This window comes from Triplophysa dalaica, chromosome 10 (genome assembly GCF_015846415.1).
Source record: "Triplophysa dalaica isolate WHDGS20190420 chromosome 10, ASM1584641v1, whole genome shotgun sequence".
Lineage (NCBI taxonomy): Eukaryota > Metazoa > Chordata > Actinopteri > Cypriniformes > Nemacheilidae > Triplophysa > Triplophysa dalaica.
In genome coordinates, this window is record NC_079551.1 from 649,747 (window position 1) to 669,239 (window position 19,493).

Genomic DNA, 19,493 nt, shown 5'->3' on the forward strand with positions numbered 1-19,493 from the left:
GGTTTATTTATATGTATTTTAAACATCATGTAAAAGCTTTAGTATGACTGCACTTACATAAACACTCATTTATTAACTCCTGAGATCAATAAATAAATGTGAGGTCTTCATCAGATCTGTGTAAAGTCACCTGCAGTTTCTTCTATTAAACACTAGAGGTCTCTATTACACAGAGTTGTGTTTTATTTATCATCGTCTAGATGTTTTGTTGTGTAAATATACAGTTTGCAGCTACATCCCTTATAATATATTTTGATACTACCTATGTTTTAATTTTAAAATTTATTTGCAATTCATTTGATCTGGCAAATTCAGATTGAATGTGAGCATCACTAAAGCCCAACACACTTTTGAGAGAACATGTGAAGTCAACACTCAAGGGTTCAGGGCATTTCTACAAGATAGTGTTGCAAACAAGTATTATTATTTTAAACTTATTAGATATTTAAATGGTCTTAATTGTTATTTTGTGTGGCACTTGTGTGTTGTAGAATGACAATGAAGTGTTAGTTGTTGTGATGACCTGTAGAGGTCAGGCTAATGCTGTGTGTTTTGTCTTATAAGTAGAAGAGAAGAACTGAGTGATGTGTGAAAGTGAGTCCATCTGTGATGTGCTTGTGTGTACTGCTGGTTGTTGCATTCCTTTGAGTAAATGCAAAAGTTATAAGACTTGGTAAAAAACACACATAAAATGTGTGTAGTTTTCAATTTAAAAAATGAATCTGGAGGACGCCACACATGATTTGTAGGAGAGATCTTTACTGAACCTTCACAGAGACTCCCTGGGTTCCACTCAGAAGTGATCTTTGGTTCAGTCTACCCCTCCCCCCCGCACGCGCCGTATGATTTTGGAAATAATCGTACAGCTGTCTCTATCTTTTATAAATGTGGTCAAACTAAATACTCTTCGAAGATACAAAGTATGCAAAACTTCTCTATAGGTACTCAAGATTAATACGAGATTGGCAGAAACCCTGTGTTACACCCACTTGAAATATACTGTCTATTTTTAACAACTGAGTGGTGGATTAAGAGTGCAGCTGCGGTGTTGTCAAGATAACATTTGGCAAGTCATTCCCTTTAAGGGAATTCCAAACGCATACACGAGAGACAGTCATGCCCAATATTCTACAAACAGTTCACTTAAAGTCAGCCCTTCGAAGGCAGTAAGGCATAGGGATGCTCACTCACGTTTGGAAAATACCCTGAGATTATAAAGCCATGTTAATGAGTTCCAGGCCTGGGTGTAATCAGCAGCGCAAGGGCCAATGGGAAATGGAGTCCAACTAAAACTTAGGGGATAATGCTCTCTGCTGGCGAGTATGAGTATCTCAGGTAACCATGTTTGTACCATAAACACTGAAGATCAGCAGAATCTATAAACCCTCATACAAAAAGATTTAATCTTACAATCTATGGTTAGTATTATAGATTCAATAGATAGATAACTAATTCATCTTAAAAATGACATCATATGTAATAACCCAATCATTTCATCATTTATATTTGTATTATTGTTTGGAACTGAGGTTTAGATTCAGTGAACAAAGCACAAGATCACATTTTGTTTATACAATAAAATAGAATATTGATTAAAACGTGAAATCTGTCAACCTCTTAATTAGCTCGTCTGTCTGTTCCTGTCATCTCCAGAGTCTCTTCTCAATGTTCTTCATCATCTTCATCATCATGTTGTTGTGTGTTGTGTTCAGTGATGGATGTGTTGCATGATGTGAGTGTCTCCTGGTACAAAGGAAAGAATTTATCGTCCAGGATTTCAACATCACTCAACTCTGTCACAAGTTTACAGGTGAGTCACATGTGTGTTTATTTGCTACTCAATTTGCTTTTTATTTGCAAAACTTTTTTGTTTTTTATTTGCAAATCAGTTAAAAGAGGTCAAAGTCTGCTATAACCAGCCTTCCCTCGTCCACGGCCGCTCCTATGGATGAGAGTCAGTATATTCTTACACACCAGCCATTTCCCTGCCAGTGCATTTAGTCTTGCCAGTGCATTGAGTGCTTCTCTAAGCAGTCCACTGATGGTCACGCCTGTAGAGATTCGGCCGTTATGTCTGTTCCTGGACGCGTGGAAAGCCATTCAAGGCATGTCTTATCGGAGGAGCAAACTCACTCTGAGTCAGTCTATGACGTATCTGGGGGTATGTTCCACTCAGTTGAGATGCGCGGCCATCTCCTCAGTTCTGCACATGCTCAGCCCGGTTCGGTCTGTTCCCCTGAGGTCGTTCAAAGGCTTTTGGGTCTATTGGGTCGGTAGTCTGCCACCTTGGTCTTATGTACATGCGACCACTACAGTTTTGGCTGAAGGCCAGAGTTCCGTGGTGGCCATGGTCCTCGAGTCGGGCATGCGTCCCGGTTACACACAACTGCCTCAGGGGCTCGACCTGAGCATGCTCAGTCGGGGAGTTCCCCTGGGGCTGGTGACGAGGCGCACAGTGCTTATGACGGATGTGTCGTCCTTGAGATAGGTGTTTGAGGGGATGCCGGCGTCTGGTCTTTGGTCACAGTCACTGAGCAAATGGCACATAAATCGTTTGGAGCTGAACGCGGTGTCTTTAGCTCTTCAGACTTTCTAGTCGAGGCCGGACCACAAACATGTCCTGATTCATCCCGACAACATGTCCGTGGTTTCGTACATAAATTGCAAGGGAGGGGTTGACTCCGGAACCCTTTTCAAGCAGGCTGTGAGGCTCCTACTGTGGGCATCTACTCTCTATCAGGGGAACACATATTTCTCCTGGTCGTCTGAACCATGCAGCGGACATGCTTTCAAGGGAAAGTCTTCTGCACAGAGACTGGAGGCTTTATCCCGACTCAGTGCGGTTCATTTCATAAATATTACTCACATCGGCAGTTTTGTCTCATGCAGCCGGTCTCGATCCCTCTTGAGGAACAATTTTGAAGCTAATCCTGCTTGTACTGTCCTAGGTTGAAAAAGCACTCTGGTTTGAAGGGATTCGATCAAACAAGCAGGTTTTTACTTATGGCTTCTGAGGGATTTCCAATAAAAATGGAATAAATCCACTGCTGTCTCCTCCTAGGATTGGACTCTGTGCAGCGACTACATTGCATGTTATCCACAAACTTTAGCCATGACGTCACGTATACCGCTGTCGCTTGTGAAAACAACAATAGCGGGCCGCGGTGGGTGGAACTGTGTAGAATAGGAGTGTCCAATGTTGGTCCTGTAGGGCCAAAGTCTTGAGAGTTTTGAACCAACTTGGCTCAACACACCTGTTTGGAAGTGTCTAGTCTGCTTTGTGAGACCTTGATTCGCTGTTCAGGTGTATTTGATTAGGGTTGATGCTAAACTTTGCAGGAAACAGGCCCTCCAGGACACTTTGGACACCCCTGGTGTAGAATCACAACATCATAACCGGTGCGAAATCGGAGCGGCTCGATTTCTCACTAGCTTGCAGGGAAAGGCAAACCAAAACAAACTTACTGGGATCTTATTTTTCACGTTTTCTGGGTTTGCAAGATGCACCGGGGACCCGATTATAGCACTAAAACACAGAAAAAGTGGGATTTTCATGACGTCTTCTTTAAGAAAGAAAATAAAGTGGCACCAGAAAGGGTGTGACAGTTTTTCTGCAGTGTTTGAATGGTAGGTGAATGTTGAGGTTTTCACACATTAGCTGTTGCACATCAACAGGCGCTGCTTAAACTCACAGGTTTGCACTCACTGATAAATTCTCACATAATTTTTTATATCTTTTTTTACTTGAACAGGAATTGTTTTAATATTATGAAGAGTATTTCAGTTCATTCTTGTCTATTTGTGGTTTTCTAACTCTCATATAAAAGTTTATTTGAACTTATATGTGGTCATTAATAAACACATTTTTGTTTTTCTACCTGTAATAATAAAAATATTTTTTATTTGTGTTGTTCAGGAGTGTTTGGTGATGCAGGTGTGTCATGTAATGTTTACAGTCGTTACTTTTTGCATGTTCAGATGAAAAAGTGTATTTAAAATTCAAACATCTCTTTAATTTATTCTGTTTGTCTGTGGTTGTGGTTTTACTGAAGCTGTAATCCGCTTGGTCGTCTCTGCTCTGGTGGGCGTGGCTACTGTAGCTGTTCTGGTTTATGATGTCAGATCCAGAAGAGAATCACCTTCTACCTCTGATGAATCGATATTCAAAAACAAGAATTATTATTTTTTAATAATATTTGTGTCAGGGTTCTGCCACTTCATTTCATGTCTTTCTTGGTTTGGTGGCAGGATCATGACAGAGCCTCATGTTTTGTGTGGAGAGAGGCATATTATTGTCGGTCACAAGAATTCGAAAAAACATTCAAAGTTTGGTTTCGAATAACTCTGGCGGTACTTTGATCTCATCCTTCTGTCGGATCTTGCGGCGCCACATCAAGTCGAACAAGCTTATTATGTCTTCTCTCTGGTATTTTCTTTGGCAAACCCCTCTTGTTACCGCATTTAGCTTCCCTTAAATGTTTTATTCCCGATGGGAATAAATTATTGATTTGAGTGATTTGTTCCTTTTCAGTTTGTTCACCAAAATGATTTGTTCACTGATTTGTTTATTGACCATTTCTATAATACTCCAGCAGGTGGCGAAAAAGAGCTGTGTTATAATAGGGTAAGGCCACCATAAATTAATCTTTGGCCACCCCGGCCCCCCCAACACCGCTTTGCCGGCGACTTTTTGCGGAAAAATTTCTGTTCACAGTTGTTCCCATTTGGATGCATTTCAACAGCGCACCTCAAACAATTATTTCTCAACCCAAACTGAAGGTGGCGGTAATACACTCAACTTGAATTTCAACCACCAACACAATTACAGAAGAAGAAGAAGTAGTGTTGTTGTTGTTGTTGTTCGTGTGTGCCAAAGTAGTGCCACAGACCAGACCAAAGAAAAACAAGAAACATCAAAGTACTTATAATGCAAAATATTTCTCTTTATAAATGGTATAAAAGGCATAGAAAACACATCATGTCCTATATCCTGCTCCAACCCAATGATTAAGAAATCCCGAAGTCCGAAGTAACTCATAAGTCCATAAATCCCAACATTCAATAATTTCGAAAGTCTTATAATGAAAGTCTCTGCGCTTTGCTTTGTTCCCTGGCTGACCGTCAAAGAACGCGACACACATGTCTCCCGGAAATCCTGTGGAATTTAACTAATCAGACAACGACTTTGAACTCGCTGAAGTGTTTCCAAAAAAGTGTGCCATAAGCGTCAGACGCTCAGCCCACGGGTCGTGACGTCTGAGGCTGAGACTACCTCGCTCATGACTCCTCTGTCTTGTTCCTGTTTGTGATTACAACCAAGTCTAGACATGTCATGGTTCCACTACCATGTCATGTTTTATTCTTGTCTCAAGTGGAGCCATGGCATTGCCTGATGGTTTTATGTGGGGAGAGATGTTTTTGACCCTTGTGGCTTTCCATATTCTCCCCAGTCGCGTCATCGTTGCCCTACCCTCCTGTTTCGTAGTTAGTGTTAATTACCTTCCCCTATAAAGAGCCCTCATGTTTCTTTGTTTTGTTGCTCGTGCATTGAATGTGTTTATGCTGTTTGATGTATGTGCTCTGTAAGCTGTATGCTACTCGTGTTCCTGTTCCTGTTCCCCGTATCTAGTAAGTTTAGTCATTGTTGTTCTAGGGTTTTGTTTTATAGTTTAGTTAGTTCGTGTCCTTGTTTGTTTAAGATTATTGACTTACTCCTGTCTTGTTTTCCCCCTCGTGGGTTTTGTTTTGTCAGTTTTTATAGTGTTTGTCAATAAATACCTCTGTTAACCCCGTACAATCTCGTCTTGTCCTGTCTCTGCCTGCAATTGGGTTCATCCTAGAGATTCATGACAAGACAAGTGTTTTTTTAGTCCAGATTTAGTTAGGTTACCTTCCTGAGTTGTCCGTATATTATTCCCTTGTTGTTATTGTTCTACCCCCTCATGGGTCTTTGTTTTGTGTTTTGTTAAGTAAATCTTTGTTTCTATTGACCCTTTAACCGCTGCCTGCATCTGGGTTCTCCCCTCTCACTCCTGACAATTTGTGAAACAAAAACCGTTATTAACCGTTCATTAAAACATTATCTATTACTTATCGTCTTATCGATCGAATAAACATGCGTGTGGTTTTTATCATGTAGAATGAGTGTGACAGAGGTCACAGATGAGTGAGTCAAAGTGAAAGTGTTGTGGTCTCATCACAGGTGTGATCTCCGGTGTTCAGTGGACAAACAGTTTGTTCCTAAGAGCTCGTCTGTGTTATAATGTGTTTGTGGTTAGTTTGTGTGTTTAGTTTTCAGTTGAAAAGTTTCCACTCATCATCTTTCCAAACGCACTTATATACATAAATATACTTAAACTCCTCAACATAAGGTTCAAACAGACACTGAAGTGTCAAAGGTCAAAGATTCACACCCACAGCAACACTACATTCAGATTACATCAGATATTTTAATGCATATGTAAGAAGTTTCCCCTCAGTTTGACGCAGAGATCAGAAGCGCGTGCACGTTCACGCAAACGGCTGTATGTGTGTCGGAAGTAAATCACACAGTTTGTGTCACATCACAAATGACTCTTATTTGTCTTCACACATCTCTGCAGAATATGGTTTGTGTTCTTGCTCTTGTGCAGTTGTGTTTGGGGCATTTCAACGGTAAGTGATATTTGACATTCTTTAACTTTTAGCTTGTGAAAATTAACTGGTTTATCAGAATGAGGATAAAAAACACTGTTTCCAGGTACACATAGAAACCACATTAAGAATGATTTTCTCAGTATAAACACAATTTGTCAATGGTAATAATCAGTACAACAAAAGTCACAGGCAACAACCGTATTTTTAAACATAATGTTTTACTTCGATGGCTGAGGTCACTGGTGTTCCATTGGGTAGTGACTGGATCATCGAGAGGAAAGCCTTAAACCCCCTCACTCACTTTTGTCCAGGTTTCCAGATACCATCATCAAAAGACTATAGCAAAACCTAGCTCCAGGAGTCTGGTTTAAGGTTTTGAACTCTCAGCGAGAGTGTTTGGTTTCTCTGTAGGATATTTACGACTCCTTAGCTTCAAAGTATTGGTGATAAGTGTCTGTGTCATCTCTAACTTAACATCTAACATCAGGCTAACCAGAGAAACTTCTCTAAGAAATAGAAACTCATGTGATTTAAACTATCCTTTTCTGTAAAAGTATCTAAATGTCTAGGTTGTGTGTTGACGCTCGTGCCATTGTAAATAGTCTGTAACTGTTAGATATACAAGTTTTGATTTAGGGTTCATTTGATGTATTCATACGTTGGGATGGTTCACAGTTCAATGCCTTGCATGTTTCATATGTAACTACACCTCTCTGAATTCCCTATATGATGAGCTATGTTTTAAAAACACATCATAATGCATCATACTATGTCCATAACTAAGTTTAGGTATTAAACGCAAACTGACCATACTGTCAGAGCTATGCAAATGAGGCGCCATGAAAAACAAAGGAACTTTCTCTGGTCCACTTATCACTTTCATGGCATTGGACCGCAGACCATCTGGGGGCAGGGCAGGTATGCATTTAAAACACCATTACTGATCCACTTCGGAGGTGTCATGATTCCGCTATCATGTCATATTTATTCTTGTTCTTGCAGCGGAGTCATGGCATAGCCTAGGTTTTTGTGTGAGAAAGTCATGGCTAGGTTATATATTGATGTGTCATGCTCTTTCTTGTGTCTCGTCAGTGTTTCCCGGCCATCTCGTTTCCTTGTTAACGTTCCCATTAGTGCTTAATCCCCAGCACCTATTCCTTGTTAATTATCCTTTGTTCGTCTCCCGATTTAATATCTGCCCTGTGCTCTTTCGTTCTTGTATCTTGTTGTGTCCGCATGCCCGTTGGAACTGCCTTATTGAAAAATGGTCCATGCTGTGTCCCAGCGTTTCTGCTCGAGCGCTTCTGCTCCAGTTCGTTCTCTTTTAGATTTTTGTTACAGCTTGTTTTCCCTCCGTGAGTTTTTCACTCCTGTTTGGCTGTCGCTGTTGTCCCCTGTATTTTACCCCATTGTGGGTTTTTCTTTTGTGTTTTCGTGTCCTTTAATTAAAGTATTTTGTTTAACCTCACCACCGTCTGCCTGCAATTCGGTTCTCTCACCACACGTTCCGTGACAGGAGGCTTTTGAATTAAAATTTGGAACGGAAAAGAATGAGAATGCGGAGGACAATCCAACGACCACCCCGGCTTGGGGCTTAATTCTGTTTAGTAAAGTCATGTTACTTATGGTCATGAGATAACATTAGTGTATAAAATCATTGATGCATTTGCTGGACGATTACATATAGGATTTTTACCACTATACTGCTAATCAGAAATTGTAAGATATGTATGTGTAATGACGATTATTATACATATATTCCTTTGAGCTAAACTAATTTCTTGACTGAAATAGACGTTTTAAATAACTAATTTCATGGATGTGATCTTGATAGATCTGGTGGAGAATCATATTTGGTAAGTTAAGCTCATTGTTATCTTAAAATGCAGCTAAAATCACTACAGTAGATTTCACTGTTTTACAAAAAAAATTTTTTGCAAGCAGTATCATTTTATCTCAATGTTTACCAAACCATCGGTGGATATGGCAACCTTAAATATTCATAAATAATATTAAATGTATAGGTCTACATATCCCATTGAAGTAATTATGGAAGAGTTCAATTTGACTTCAAAATGATTTGTAAACTGACTCTATAACTAATGTCACACATGATGATGTCATATACAATAAATATTTAATGATTATAGATACAAGATACATTTGTTAATGTTCCCCTAAATTTTTGACAGCATATCATATATTGTAGTTATTTGATAAATTGTTTTATACTTTAATATTTTACATAAACTATAATGTAGTTAATGCTATAGAACACTACAGTACATTTTTGCACCCAAAGTTCTCATAAACGCCTTACAAACTAAAGTGTTGATTGTGTTTGTGTTGTTCAGGTGTGTTTGGTGATGAAGTGAAGTCAGTGTCAGTGATGGAGGGAGAGAATGTTACTCTACACACTGATGTTACTGAACTACACACAGATGATGTGATACTGTGGATGTTTGGTGTTCAGCGTCCAGATGAGACTATAGCTGAAATCAACAGAGAAGTCAAAAAAACATCATCTATCAGTGAGAAATTAAAGAATCATGTAGAGATAGATGATCAGACTGGATCTCTCATCATCACAAACATCACAACTCAACACACTGGACTTTATCAAGTAGAGATCATTGGAAATACTGTTCAAAACAAACACTTCAGTGTTACTGTCTATGGTGAGATGAGAAATATTATAATCCATTTTAAATATCCTGATAGTATTATTATTCATATAGAGTGGTATGCACATGTTTACACACCCCTTGCAGAATCTGGAAAAAGCTGAAACTTTTGGAAAAATACGAGGATTTTGGAAAATTAAGGATTTTTTTTATAATTTAATCCAGCCCTGAGCAAGTTATTTCACTAAAGAAATGTTAACATAAAGTTCACACTGAAGAATAATAACAGAGTTTCTAAAAATAGCTCCGTGCAAAAGTTTAGACGCCCCTGATTGTTAATACTGTATGATGTCACCTAAACAATCAATGACAGTTTTCAGAGGATTATACTCACCTGACTTTAACTGAATGGTGTTGACTTCATGGGCAGCACTATAGTATCTATTGTAATAGTTGTGTACGAGTCTCTTGATTGTCCTCAATGTAAACAGATGAATCTCAACATCATAAAGTTACTGCTGCACATGAGTCAAATATACTAACATTTCTCTAGTGAAATAACTTGCTCAGTGCATGACTCAATTCAAAATAAACCTTCATTTTCAAATATCCTCTTATTTTTACAGTCGTTTCAGCTTTTTCCAGATTCTGCAAGGGGTGTGAAAACATTTGCATACCACTGTATAACGTATGTAAACATATTTAGTTTGTTTATCATTAATTGATTCTCAAATGTTTTTCAGCTGGTCTGTCTGTTCCTGTCATCTCCAGAGTCTCTTCTCAATGTTCTTCATCATCTTCATCATCATGTTGTTGTGTGTTGTGTTCAGTGATGAATGTGTCACATGATGTGAGTGTCTCCTGGTACAAAGGAAAGAGTTTATTGTCCAGCATCAGTGTGTCTGATCTCAACATCAGACTCTCTCTACCTCTGGAGGTGGAATATCAGGATACAAACACATACAGATGTGTGGTCAACAATCCCATCACAAACCTCACACAACATCTACACATCAATCAACTCTGTCACATGTCTTCAGGTGAGTCACACGTCATTCTTTTAGTTTTTTACTGAACTAAACTTTTTTGTAAAAGAAGTATAAACAGGTTCCCCTTTTGCTTAAATCAAACGCTATATAACAAGAGTGTACTTTGTCACTTAAGTTATAATCTCTACTTATAGCACTATGTATTTAGCGAGTGCAAATAGTAAAATAAGTGGTCCTCGGCAGCCTTTGTAAACTAAACTTTTATTTGATTTGCCTCTCGGGAGATCGTATAATCATCATACATGACAATACACTTTAATCACAAAGTTATATCTATTACTGGGAAACCAAATGCATTGTACAGAATTAAAATAAGAACGTTAGTCAGCTCGACACACACACTTACGTGACGTCACCGTGATGTCTGTATAGATCAACAGCCACACGTTATTAACGTGTCTACCTGACGTGATGTATGCGTGTACGTCTCCATGTAAAACAAATGGAGACGTACATGCAGGCTTACACGTGTGTTATATGTCGTGCTTGTCAGTCTCGTTCGCAAAAGAAAAAATCTGCGCACCATATCTATACGAGATGACATCATTGAATCTTGCATGTCTCAACGCCCCATTTCGTTACTGTGATGTCCAACGTCTACGACATAAAAATCGGGCCAAAATCGTGTAATCTGGAGAGGCCTTAAGAAACACTGGTGAGTCAAATTAGGAATGACTGGGAAGCCGTGGTGGTCAGGACGTAGCATACAAAGCTATTGTGTCATGCGTTAAAGGGACAGTCCACCCAGAAATGAAAGAAAATTTGAAGATCATTTAAGATGGATATTTACAAATTTGGATTGTGCATTTTCAGATTTAAACAGACGATTATGAGTGCACACAAATTTTTAAAAGACAATGACCCACATTGATTAACTATTTTTAGTAAATGCCGCAATATTTCATGAAAAATAAAAATTAAAAAATTAAAAACATTTTTAATTTCACTTATACTTTAACTTCAAAAACATATAAAACAAGTATTTGAAGTTAAAGGGAATTTTTTGTAGTATTTTACATGACTACTGGTATTATTAAACATTTATTATCAAACTGTTTTTTAAATAATCGACACAACTAATGCACTAGTAGACACAGGGCCGGATTAAGAACACATTGGGCCCTGGGACTGTAGCAAACCCAATGGCCCCCTTTGGCACAAGGTCACATACTTAACTTTCCAGGCTATTTAAAAAAAACATTAACATTAACTCCAGATATGAAATTCAAACAAACAAGTTTCCAAAATACAGGACGGGCAAAACAAAAACATGCTGGGTGTGAAATAAACAGTGTAATGCAGAAGTAGAGCAACACTCAGCAATGATCTGCAGGGAAAAGAGAGAAGTGTGTGGAGAAGAATACAGTTGTTTACTGTGAGGAATGTATCGAGTTAAGTCCGTGTTCAGATGAGGGAGGGCGCCCTCGTGTGGTGGGAGTGGGTACATATCTTTTTACATTTAAAGGGACAGTTCACCCAAAAATGAAACTTCGGTCATCATTTACCATCAAGTTGTTTCAAATCTGTAAAATAGTAATGTATTCTGTAGTAACAACAGTTCTTAGAGTGTACAGTTATGTTTATGAATGTGTATTTTGTGTATCAGCTTCACATTTGATAGTATCAGTCTCTTGTGCTGCTGGATCTGTGATGATTGTAACTGCACTTCTGATCTACTGCATCTGCAGAAAACACAGAAAAACACAACAACACGGTAAAGGTTTTACATGTTTCTCAGAATTGATAAAGGCTGACCATCCCATTCAATCTTGTATATACACCTAATGTTGAAATATGCTGTGTTGTCTGTGCATCAGGATTGGTTTTGTATTGAAATAGTTGTTTATGGGTCTCTTAAATGTTGAGGTTCAATTGAAAAGACAATTGAAAAGATCACATAGCAAATGTTTAAACTGAGAAATTGTACACTTTTATCCACTCAATTTGCTCATTTAAAATGTAATGCCTGCTACAGGTCTCAAAAACTTTGTCACGGGGGCAACAAATGGCTAAAATAGCAAGCAGTTTTGAAAAGATTCAGCATGGCTTTGTAGTAGAAGAGTCTGGGTACTGAATTGGCCTTCCTTTAGTCCAGACGACCACGAATTCTTCAGCAGCTGGAAACCTTTATGACGCGAGAATGGGACCAAATTCCTACAACAAAACTCCAGATTAATTCAAATTGAATAAACGTCCCAACTTTTCCGGAATTCCGGTTGTACGTTCACTGTTAGATGAATGTGAAGAACTGCGCCTGTCACAATAGATGATTTAAACCCCATGTTTATTATTTTAAGACAAAATGTTAATCGGGTGTAAAACCACCCACTACTATGATAAAGTATCGACCAAATAGGTTCCTGACAATAGAAAATTACGAAATAATGTGCAATATATTCAAACTATACCGTAATTAACACAATTAAGTGGTGATATATTGAGACACTCTTTTCTAAGACCTGAAAGATAATTAGGCCACGTCATATCTCATTAATATCTCAGACTTATGAACAACTATCACAAAACATAAAGAGTGTCACATCTGTTATGGGAAACAGTATACTGTGTAAATGTGTTACTATGATATATAGCTTTGAATGAAAAGAAACTGTTGCATATATTAAAACATGTTTGATATTATTATAGAAACGCTTCAGACTGGTGAAGAGGAGATCACTTATGCAGATCCAACATTCTCTAAAAGACAAAGACATGGACCGGTGAGATCATTCATCACTTGTGTGCTTCACCTGTACATGCATGTGTATGTAATCATTCATTATAATGTAGATAAAAGAGCTTCTGTTTCTCTGTTCCACATGCAAGTATCAGTAAACAGATATGTAGTCAAGTGCATATACACAGTTTCCTCTAAACAACATAAACAAACGTTACTGCACATGCAGACTTTTGTGACCCAACTGAACTTCCAGTACACATTCACAAACAAAAGAGTTCCTGGAGATTATTTTTCATAACAATCAAAAGAAAGCCAGAAGAAGCATTACTTGGCAAAACTTGTCTCTCCAATATTTTGAATTTAGACTGCAATACCAAACTCAACCGCTAGAGGCCAGTGTACCGTACAGTCTCTTTAAATGCGCCCAAACTACAGGACCCATTCAACAAATCGTTTATGTAAATGAAATACATGAAAACAATGGATGATAATAGAAATCACCCTACATGTACAGCAATCATAGAAAAGCTTTAATTTACTGTAACATGTCATGGTAGAGCGCAGCCGTACTAGCACAGAGGTAAAAAGTGAAACAATTTATATTAGATCATCTTCATTGCAGAAATGTTCTTTGGTCATTTTATCTAGCAGATTGTTAAGATGACTCCACCTGAGATTTTCTTAAACATTTTGAAGGAGTTCCCATCTGTTCTGACCTCTCATTGGTTGCCGTTTACTTAATTCTTCACTTCTTCACACATCAGTTGTCCAGATGACTACACATTAAGGCAAACACCTTCAGATCAAAAGGTTTCTAAAGTCAAGAGAAACATTTCACAAGTGTCTCTAAACTTTAGTTGTATATCATTTGACATAAGTGGTCCTGACGTTAGTTGCACTTTTTCCTTCACACCAGTCATTTAAACTGCCCTACTAAGGCTAAGTGCAGTAACTACACAAACACTGAAACTGAGAAAAATGCCTTTAAAGTTTTCACACCAGCCAGTCATTGCAGCCAGTTACTGCAATTTTGATATTCTCTTTTCTCTGAAACAGGACAAAATTGAACCTAGAGACTGGTCACAAGACAGAACAGATGTCACAACGCCCATTTCAAACCTTATCTTAATTTTGACCAAATGTGTAGTTACTGTTCTTTTCCTCTGTTGGGCAGTATATACACTGCCACTGGAAGTTAGATTAAGCGTATCATTAATGTATATATTTTTATCTTGTGTGTCAGAGAGCTGCAGTGGAAGATGATGTGGTGTACACAGGAGTCATGAGAAGATGATTCTGAGATCCTCAGACTGATGCTAAACTGGAACTACAATTGCTTTTAAATATGCTTTTACTTGTTATGTGTGCTCGTATAGTAACTGTCATTTTATTTATATAGGACAATTAAAGAACACATGTTGACCAATGTGCTTTACATTTAATATTAACAATTATATTTATAAAACACTAATAAGCATAAAAAGCATCAGAAGGTTCTTTACAATTAATCACTCAAAAAGTAGTTTGCACTAAATCAATCCCACTAGACTACAGCATTTGTCACAGAAATTTATTCTTTTAAATAGTGTTTTCAGTCTTGCAATTTCAGTTTCACACTGTTGTAAAGAGCCACTGTAAAACATTTCTCTGTAAAATAACGGCAAATTACTGCTGGCACAGATGCCAGACAACTACTGTTATGCTACGGTAGGAATACTGTAAAGTTGCTCTACAGTATTTTACTGTAAATAAGAAATTCTGTATTTTACGTTCTGTATTATATTTTTAGAGTAAAATACTGGCACCAGAGACGCCTGTAATCTTCTGTAATATTACTGTAGGAATACTGTGAAACTGATGTATAGCTTATTACTGTAATAATTTCATCTTAGTACTCAAAACATGATTTTTCTGTATTTAAGAAGAGTTGCTAACAATAATCTGTAGTTTCAGTTTAAAAAACGGAAATTACTTTGTAGCCATATTTTCAAGAAAAGTATAACTTTTTACCAAAATTTGGTGAGTTAAAAACAGTCCATTTAAGTAATCTTGGCAACACTTTTATAGGTAAGAAAATAAAATCACTACATCAGTAAATTACTGCAGGCAACAAAATTGGCAAATAATACAAAACTTTATAAGCAATATCAGCCAAAGGTATGAGTATAAGCTATATCAACATTTGTATAAGGAAAAAGTGCAGAAAATATAAAGTCAAACTATAATAAATATGTTTAAAGGAAAGTGCATTGAAAAAGTTACTTTATAAGTAAGGGTTAAAAATAAATTCTAGACATTTACATACATTTACATTTAGGCATTTGGCAGATGCTTTTATCCAAAGTGCCTTACATTGCTTTATCATATACATTTATACATAGGTATTTGCAATACCCTGGGATAGAACCCACAACCTTGCGTTGTTAGCGCAATGCTCTTACCACTGAGCTACAGGAAAGCTAAACAATTACATTCTTATTAAAACATAGTAATTTTGTGAGAATTTTATTACAATGAATCTAGAGGATTGTGTGTTTAATGCGCTTATAATCACTCACTTATAAAAGCCCAGTTTTAAAAGATCCACTCCTTGCTGCAGTTCATTTCAAGGATTTCTCAAAGGATTTGATATTCTGTAAGTGCCACGAACAAGTTTTTGTCTGGTTTGTGAAAAGAGTTTTTACTGTTTATGCTGCAGATCACTGATGAAATTGGCTTGTAAATAAACTGAAGTTGCTTAACATGGAAAATGTTGCACAGAATGAATCACAATTTTTACAGTAAAATAAAAGAGACAACAATGACATAAGAAAAGTTTACATGACTACAATAAAATTGCACAAGAGGTGACTATAGATTATGGTATAAGCTTGTAATTATCATTGTTAATCGGCTGAACCTTCCTCCTTTAATAAGTCATTTAAAGTGAAAGTGACCTATTCGTCAGGTATGGTGACCCATACCCGAAATGTGACCTCTGCTTTTAACCCATCCAGTGATTAGTGAGCACACGCACAGGAAGTGGTGAACACACATACACCCGGAGCAGCCTCAACCAGTCACAAGTCCGACTCTCTAACTATTAGGCCACGACTGTCCCAAATGCTTTTGTCAAAAGTGACTTATAATGTAGATTTGTTTTATTACAAGACAGAAGGGAAGATTGAAGCATTTGATTTTGGGGAGCTCTGATGTTCTATGATAAAGTTTCACTCCCTTATGTGTCTGCATACTGGTCAAATCACCTTCACATGATTTCTGTTCCAATCCTGTGAAGAACAAGAGAGATTACATGTCTATTTGATTTTAATAAATGTGTTGTGTTTATAGCAATACTAAGAAAGTACGTGTGTTAGTATTAGGAAACACATGTTTATATATATGACAAATATTTACACAAATATATATACATTTACATATAATTGATATTATGTTAAAATATAAATACAAACATTTATTTGAATACATTTATCTCTCACGCACATCTTTTATTTGAGTGTTTGTATATAAAGCATGTTTACCAGTGTTGTTTTTCATTCAGACACCTTGAGACTTTCTCTTTAGATGTTCGGCTGGTATTGATGCTTCTTTTTTCATCAGTCTGAAGATTTCTACCATCTGATGAATTCCTTGGAACTGCAGAACATAAAGTGAACATGTTACTTTTTAGTCCAAGATGGCGCAGAGTATGGCTGCTGCGTCGCGAGCTCCGAACCAACTCTGTCGTTTTTTGTTTGTTTTGTCGACCTCTGTCAACCTAAATGCAATTTATATTGGATACTGTTTGCCTTATTGTCTACGACAAACAATCACTTTTGAACATTTGTTCTGAAGTAGCACATCGAATAACATCGATAACAAACTTTGCGAACTAAGTGCGTGGATCACTTTTCACCGGGAGACGAGGGACTGCTGCATTATCTGCCTTACTGAAACCTGGCTAACAGCAGGAATGCCAGATTCGGCCAACGAACTCGCAGGGTTCTCCATGCATCGAGTGAAAGACCTCTTGGGGAAAAGTACCTCACTCGATTCTACACCGGCACAACAGAGAGTATCCTAACTGGCTGCATCACTGCCTGGTACGAAAAAAGCAGCGCTCTCAACCCGGAATGCCCTGCAGAGACTGGTACAAACAATCGGAGGTGAGCTTCCCTCCCTCCAGGAAATTAACACCAGACAGTGTGTGAAAAAAGCAAGGAGGATTACTAGAGATACTAGCCACCCGACTCACGGTCTGTTCTCACTCCTTCCATCAGGAAAGAGATACCGCATCATCAGGACCAGTACATATCCGTCACTGTACACTACGCACATTGTGTTCATTTGATGCTGTGTAGTTACATGTATATTATGCATAATTTGTTGTATTGTGGTGGAACACTTGTACAGAAATGTTTACTGTGTAAATGTGTACAAGAAATGTTTGTCATACTGCCATGTTGGTCAAAACTGCACCCAAGTTTTTCACCTACTGTTGCACCTGTGTATATAGTTGAGTGACAATAAAGGGATTTGATTTATATTATGATGTTTTCTAGCTGTGGTTTAACATTGTGAAAGTTGTTTTTCTTTGTTATATACTGTAAGATGAAGGTGAAACTCACCCTTCTTTTCTTCCTGTAGACACTGATGCTGATGATGATGATCACACACAACACAGCTGTACAGCTGACAGCTGTTATTACAATGAGCCGCTGGTCAGGAGACTCTACAAGGATGAAGAGAAGAAACACTTACATTTTTCAAATAAGTCTGTGTACAACACATTGCAGAATTGACTGAAAAAGTATTTTAAACAAATACTATTGACAGGTTTCTCATTCACTTACAAGCAAACATCATAGCAAAAAGGCTAACAAACTTAAGAGTTATACTCATCAAATAACATTAGCCCTCTATTGATGACATACAGTAAGGAAAATAAGTATTTGAACACCCTGCTATTTTGCATGTTCTCCCACTTAGAAATCATGGAGGGGTCTGAAATTGTCATCGTAGGTGCATGTCCACTGTGAGAGACATAATCTAAAAAAAATCCAGAAATCACAAAGTATGATTTTTTAACTATTTATTTGTATGATACAGCTGCAAATAAGTATTTGAACACCTGTCTATCAGCTAGAATTCTGACCCTCAAAGACCTGTTAGTCTGCCTTTAAAATGTCCACCTCCACTCCATTTATTATCCTAAATTAGATGCATCTGTTTGAGGTCGTTAGCTGCATAAAGACACCTGTCCACCCCATACAATCAGTAAGAATCCAACTACTAACATGGCCAAGACCAAAGAGCTGTCCAAAGACACTAGAGACTAAATTGTACACCTTCACAAGGCTGGAAAGGGCTACGGGGAAATTGCCAAGCAGCTTGGTGAAAAAAGGTCCACTGTTGGAGCAATCATTAGAAAATGGAAGAAGCTAAACATGACTGTCAATCTCCCTCGGACTGGGGCTCCATGCAGGATCTCACCTCGTGGGGTCTCAATGATCCTAAGAAAGGTGAGAAATCAGCCCAGAACTACACGGGAGGAGCTGGTCGATGACCTGAAAAGAGCTGGGACCACCGTTTCCAAGGTTACTGTTGGTAATACACTAAGACGTCATGGTTTGAAATCATGGAAGGTTCCCCTGCTTAAACCAGCACATGTCCAGGCCCATCTTAAATTTGCCAATGACCATTTGGATGATCCAGAGGAGTCATGGGAGAAAGTCATGTTGTCAGATGAGACCAAAATAGAACTTTTTGGTCATAATTCCACTAAACGTGTTTGGAGGAAGAAGAATGATGAGTACCATCCCAAGAACACCATCCCTACTGTGAAGCATGGGGGTGGTAGCATCATGCTTTGGGGGTGTTTTTCAGCACATGGGACAGGGCGACTGCACTGTATTAAGGAGAGGATGACCGGGGCCATGTATTGCGAGATTTTGGGAAACAACCTCCTTCCCTCAGTTAGAGCATTGAAGATGGGTCGAGGCTGGGTCTTCCAACATGACAATGACCCGAAGCACACAGCCAGGATAACCAAGGAGTGGCTCTGTAAGAAGCATATCAAGGTTCTGTCTCCAGACCTAAACCCAATAGAGAATCTTTGGAGGGAGCTCAAACTCCGTGTTTCTCAGCAACAGGCTAGAAACCTGACTGATCTAGAGAAGATCTGTGTGGAGGAGTGGGCCAAAATCCCTCCTGCAGTGTGTGCAAACCTGGTGAACAACTACAGGAAACGTTTGACCTCTGTAATTGCAAACAAAGGCTACTGTACCAAATATTAACATTGATTTTCTCAGGTGTTCGAATACTTATTTGCAGCTGTATCATACAAATAAATAGTTAAAAAATCATACATTGTGATTTTTGGATTTTTTTTAGATTATGTCTCTCACAGTGGACATGCACCTACGATGACAATTTCAGACCCCTCCATGATTTCTAAGTGGGAGAACATGCAAAATAGCAGGGTGTTCAAATACTTATTTTCCTCACTGTATATACTGTCATAAT

At 38.1% G+C, this 19,493-nt stretch overlaps 3 protein-coding genes across 15 annotated transcripts in view; 2 read left to right on the forward strand and 1 right to left on the reverse strand.

Annotated features, from left to right (window-relative positions):
* LOC130429518 (natural killer cell receptor 2B4-like) overlaps window positions 1-6,192 on the forward strand; it is a 98,985-nt gene extending 92,793 nt beyond the window's left edge. The window contains exon 6 of one of the 2 annotated variants that reach the window (XM_056758127.1): window positions 6,156-6,191. The gene's annotated coding sequence lies outside the window, so the exon portion shown is untranslated. Of the gene's footprint in view, window positions 1-6,155 lie in introns of both variants that reach the window. The other variant, XM_056758128.1, reaches the window with a different exon arrangement.
* A 304-nt stretch (window positions 6,193-6,496) lies between these two features.
* Window positions 6,497-19,493, forward strand: part of LOC130429511 (natural killer cell receptor 2B4-like) — a 59,523-nt gene continuing 46,526 nt past the window's right edge. Inside the window, exons 1-6 of one of the 2 annotated variants that reach the window (XM_056758112.1) lie at window positions 6,497-6,654; window positions 8,991-9,314; window positions 10,004-10,300; window positions 11,916-12,023; window positions 12,956-13,029; window positions 14,233-15,331. In XM_056758112.1, the coding sequence (XP_056614090.1) occupies window positions 6,570-6,654; window positions 8,991-9,314; window positions 10,004-10,300; window positions 11,916-12,023; window positions 12,956-13,029; window positions 14,233-14,283 (939 nt within the window). In that variant the 5' untranslated portion in view covers window positions 6,497-6,569 and the 3' untranslated portion in view covers window positions 14,284-15,331. Of the gene's footprint in view, window positions 6,655-8,990; window positions 9,315-10,003; window positions 10,301-11,915; window positions 12,024-12,955; window positions 13,030-14,232; window positions 15,332-19,493 lie in introns of those variants that run through there. The other variant, XM_056758111.1, reaches the window with a different exon arrangement.
* The window catches only part of LOC130429521 (uncharacterized), a 37,657-nt gene continuing 28,658 nt past the window's right edge, over window positions 10,495-19,493 (reverse strand). For 4 of the 11 annotated variants that reach the window (XM_056758135.1, XM_056758133.1, XM_056758134.1 and 1 more), the window contains 3 exons: window positions 17,597-17,700; window positions 16,511-16,625; window positions 15,479-16,258 (listed from right to left, as the gene is read on the reverse strand). In XM_056758135.1, the coding sequence (XP_056614113.1) occupies window positions 16,527-16,625; window positions 17,597-17,700 (203 nt within the window). In that variant the 3' untranslated portion in view covers window positions 15,479-16,258; window positions 16,511-16,526. Of the gene's footprint in view, window positions 11,992-15,478; window positions 16,259-16,509; window positions 16,626-16,852; window positions 17,473-17,596; window positions 17,701-19,493 lie in introns of those variants that run through there. The other 7 variants (XR_008907624.1, XM_056758131.1, XR_008907620.1 and 4 more) reach the window with 7 other exon arrangements.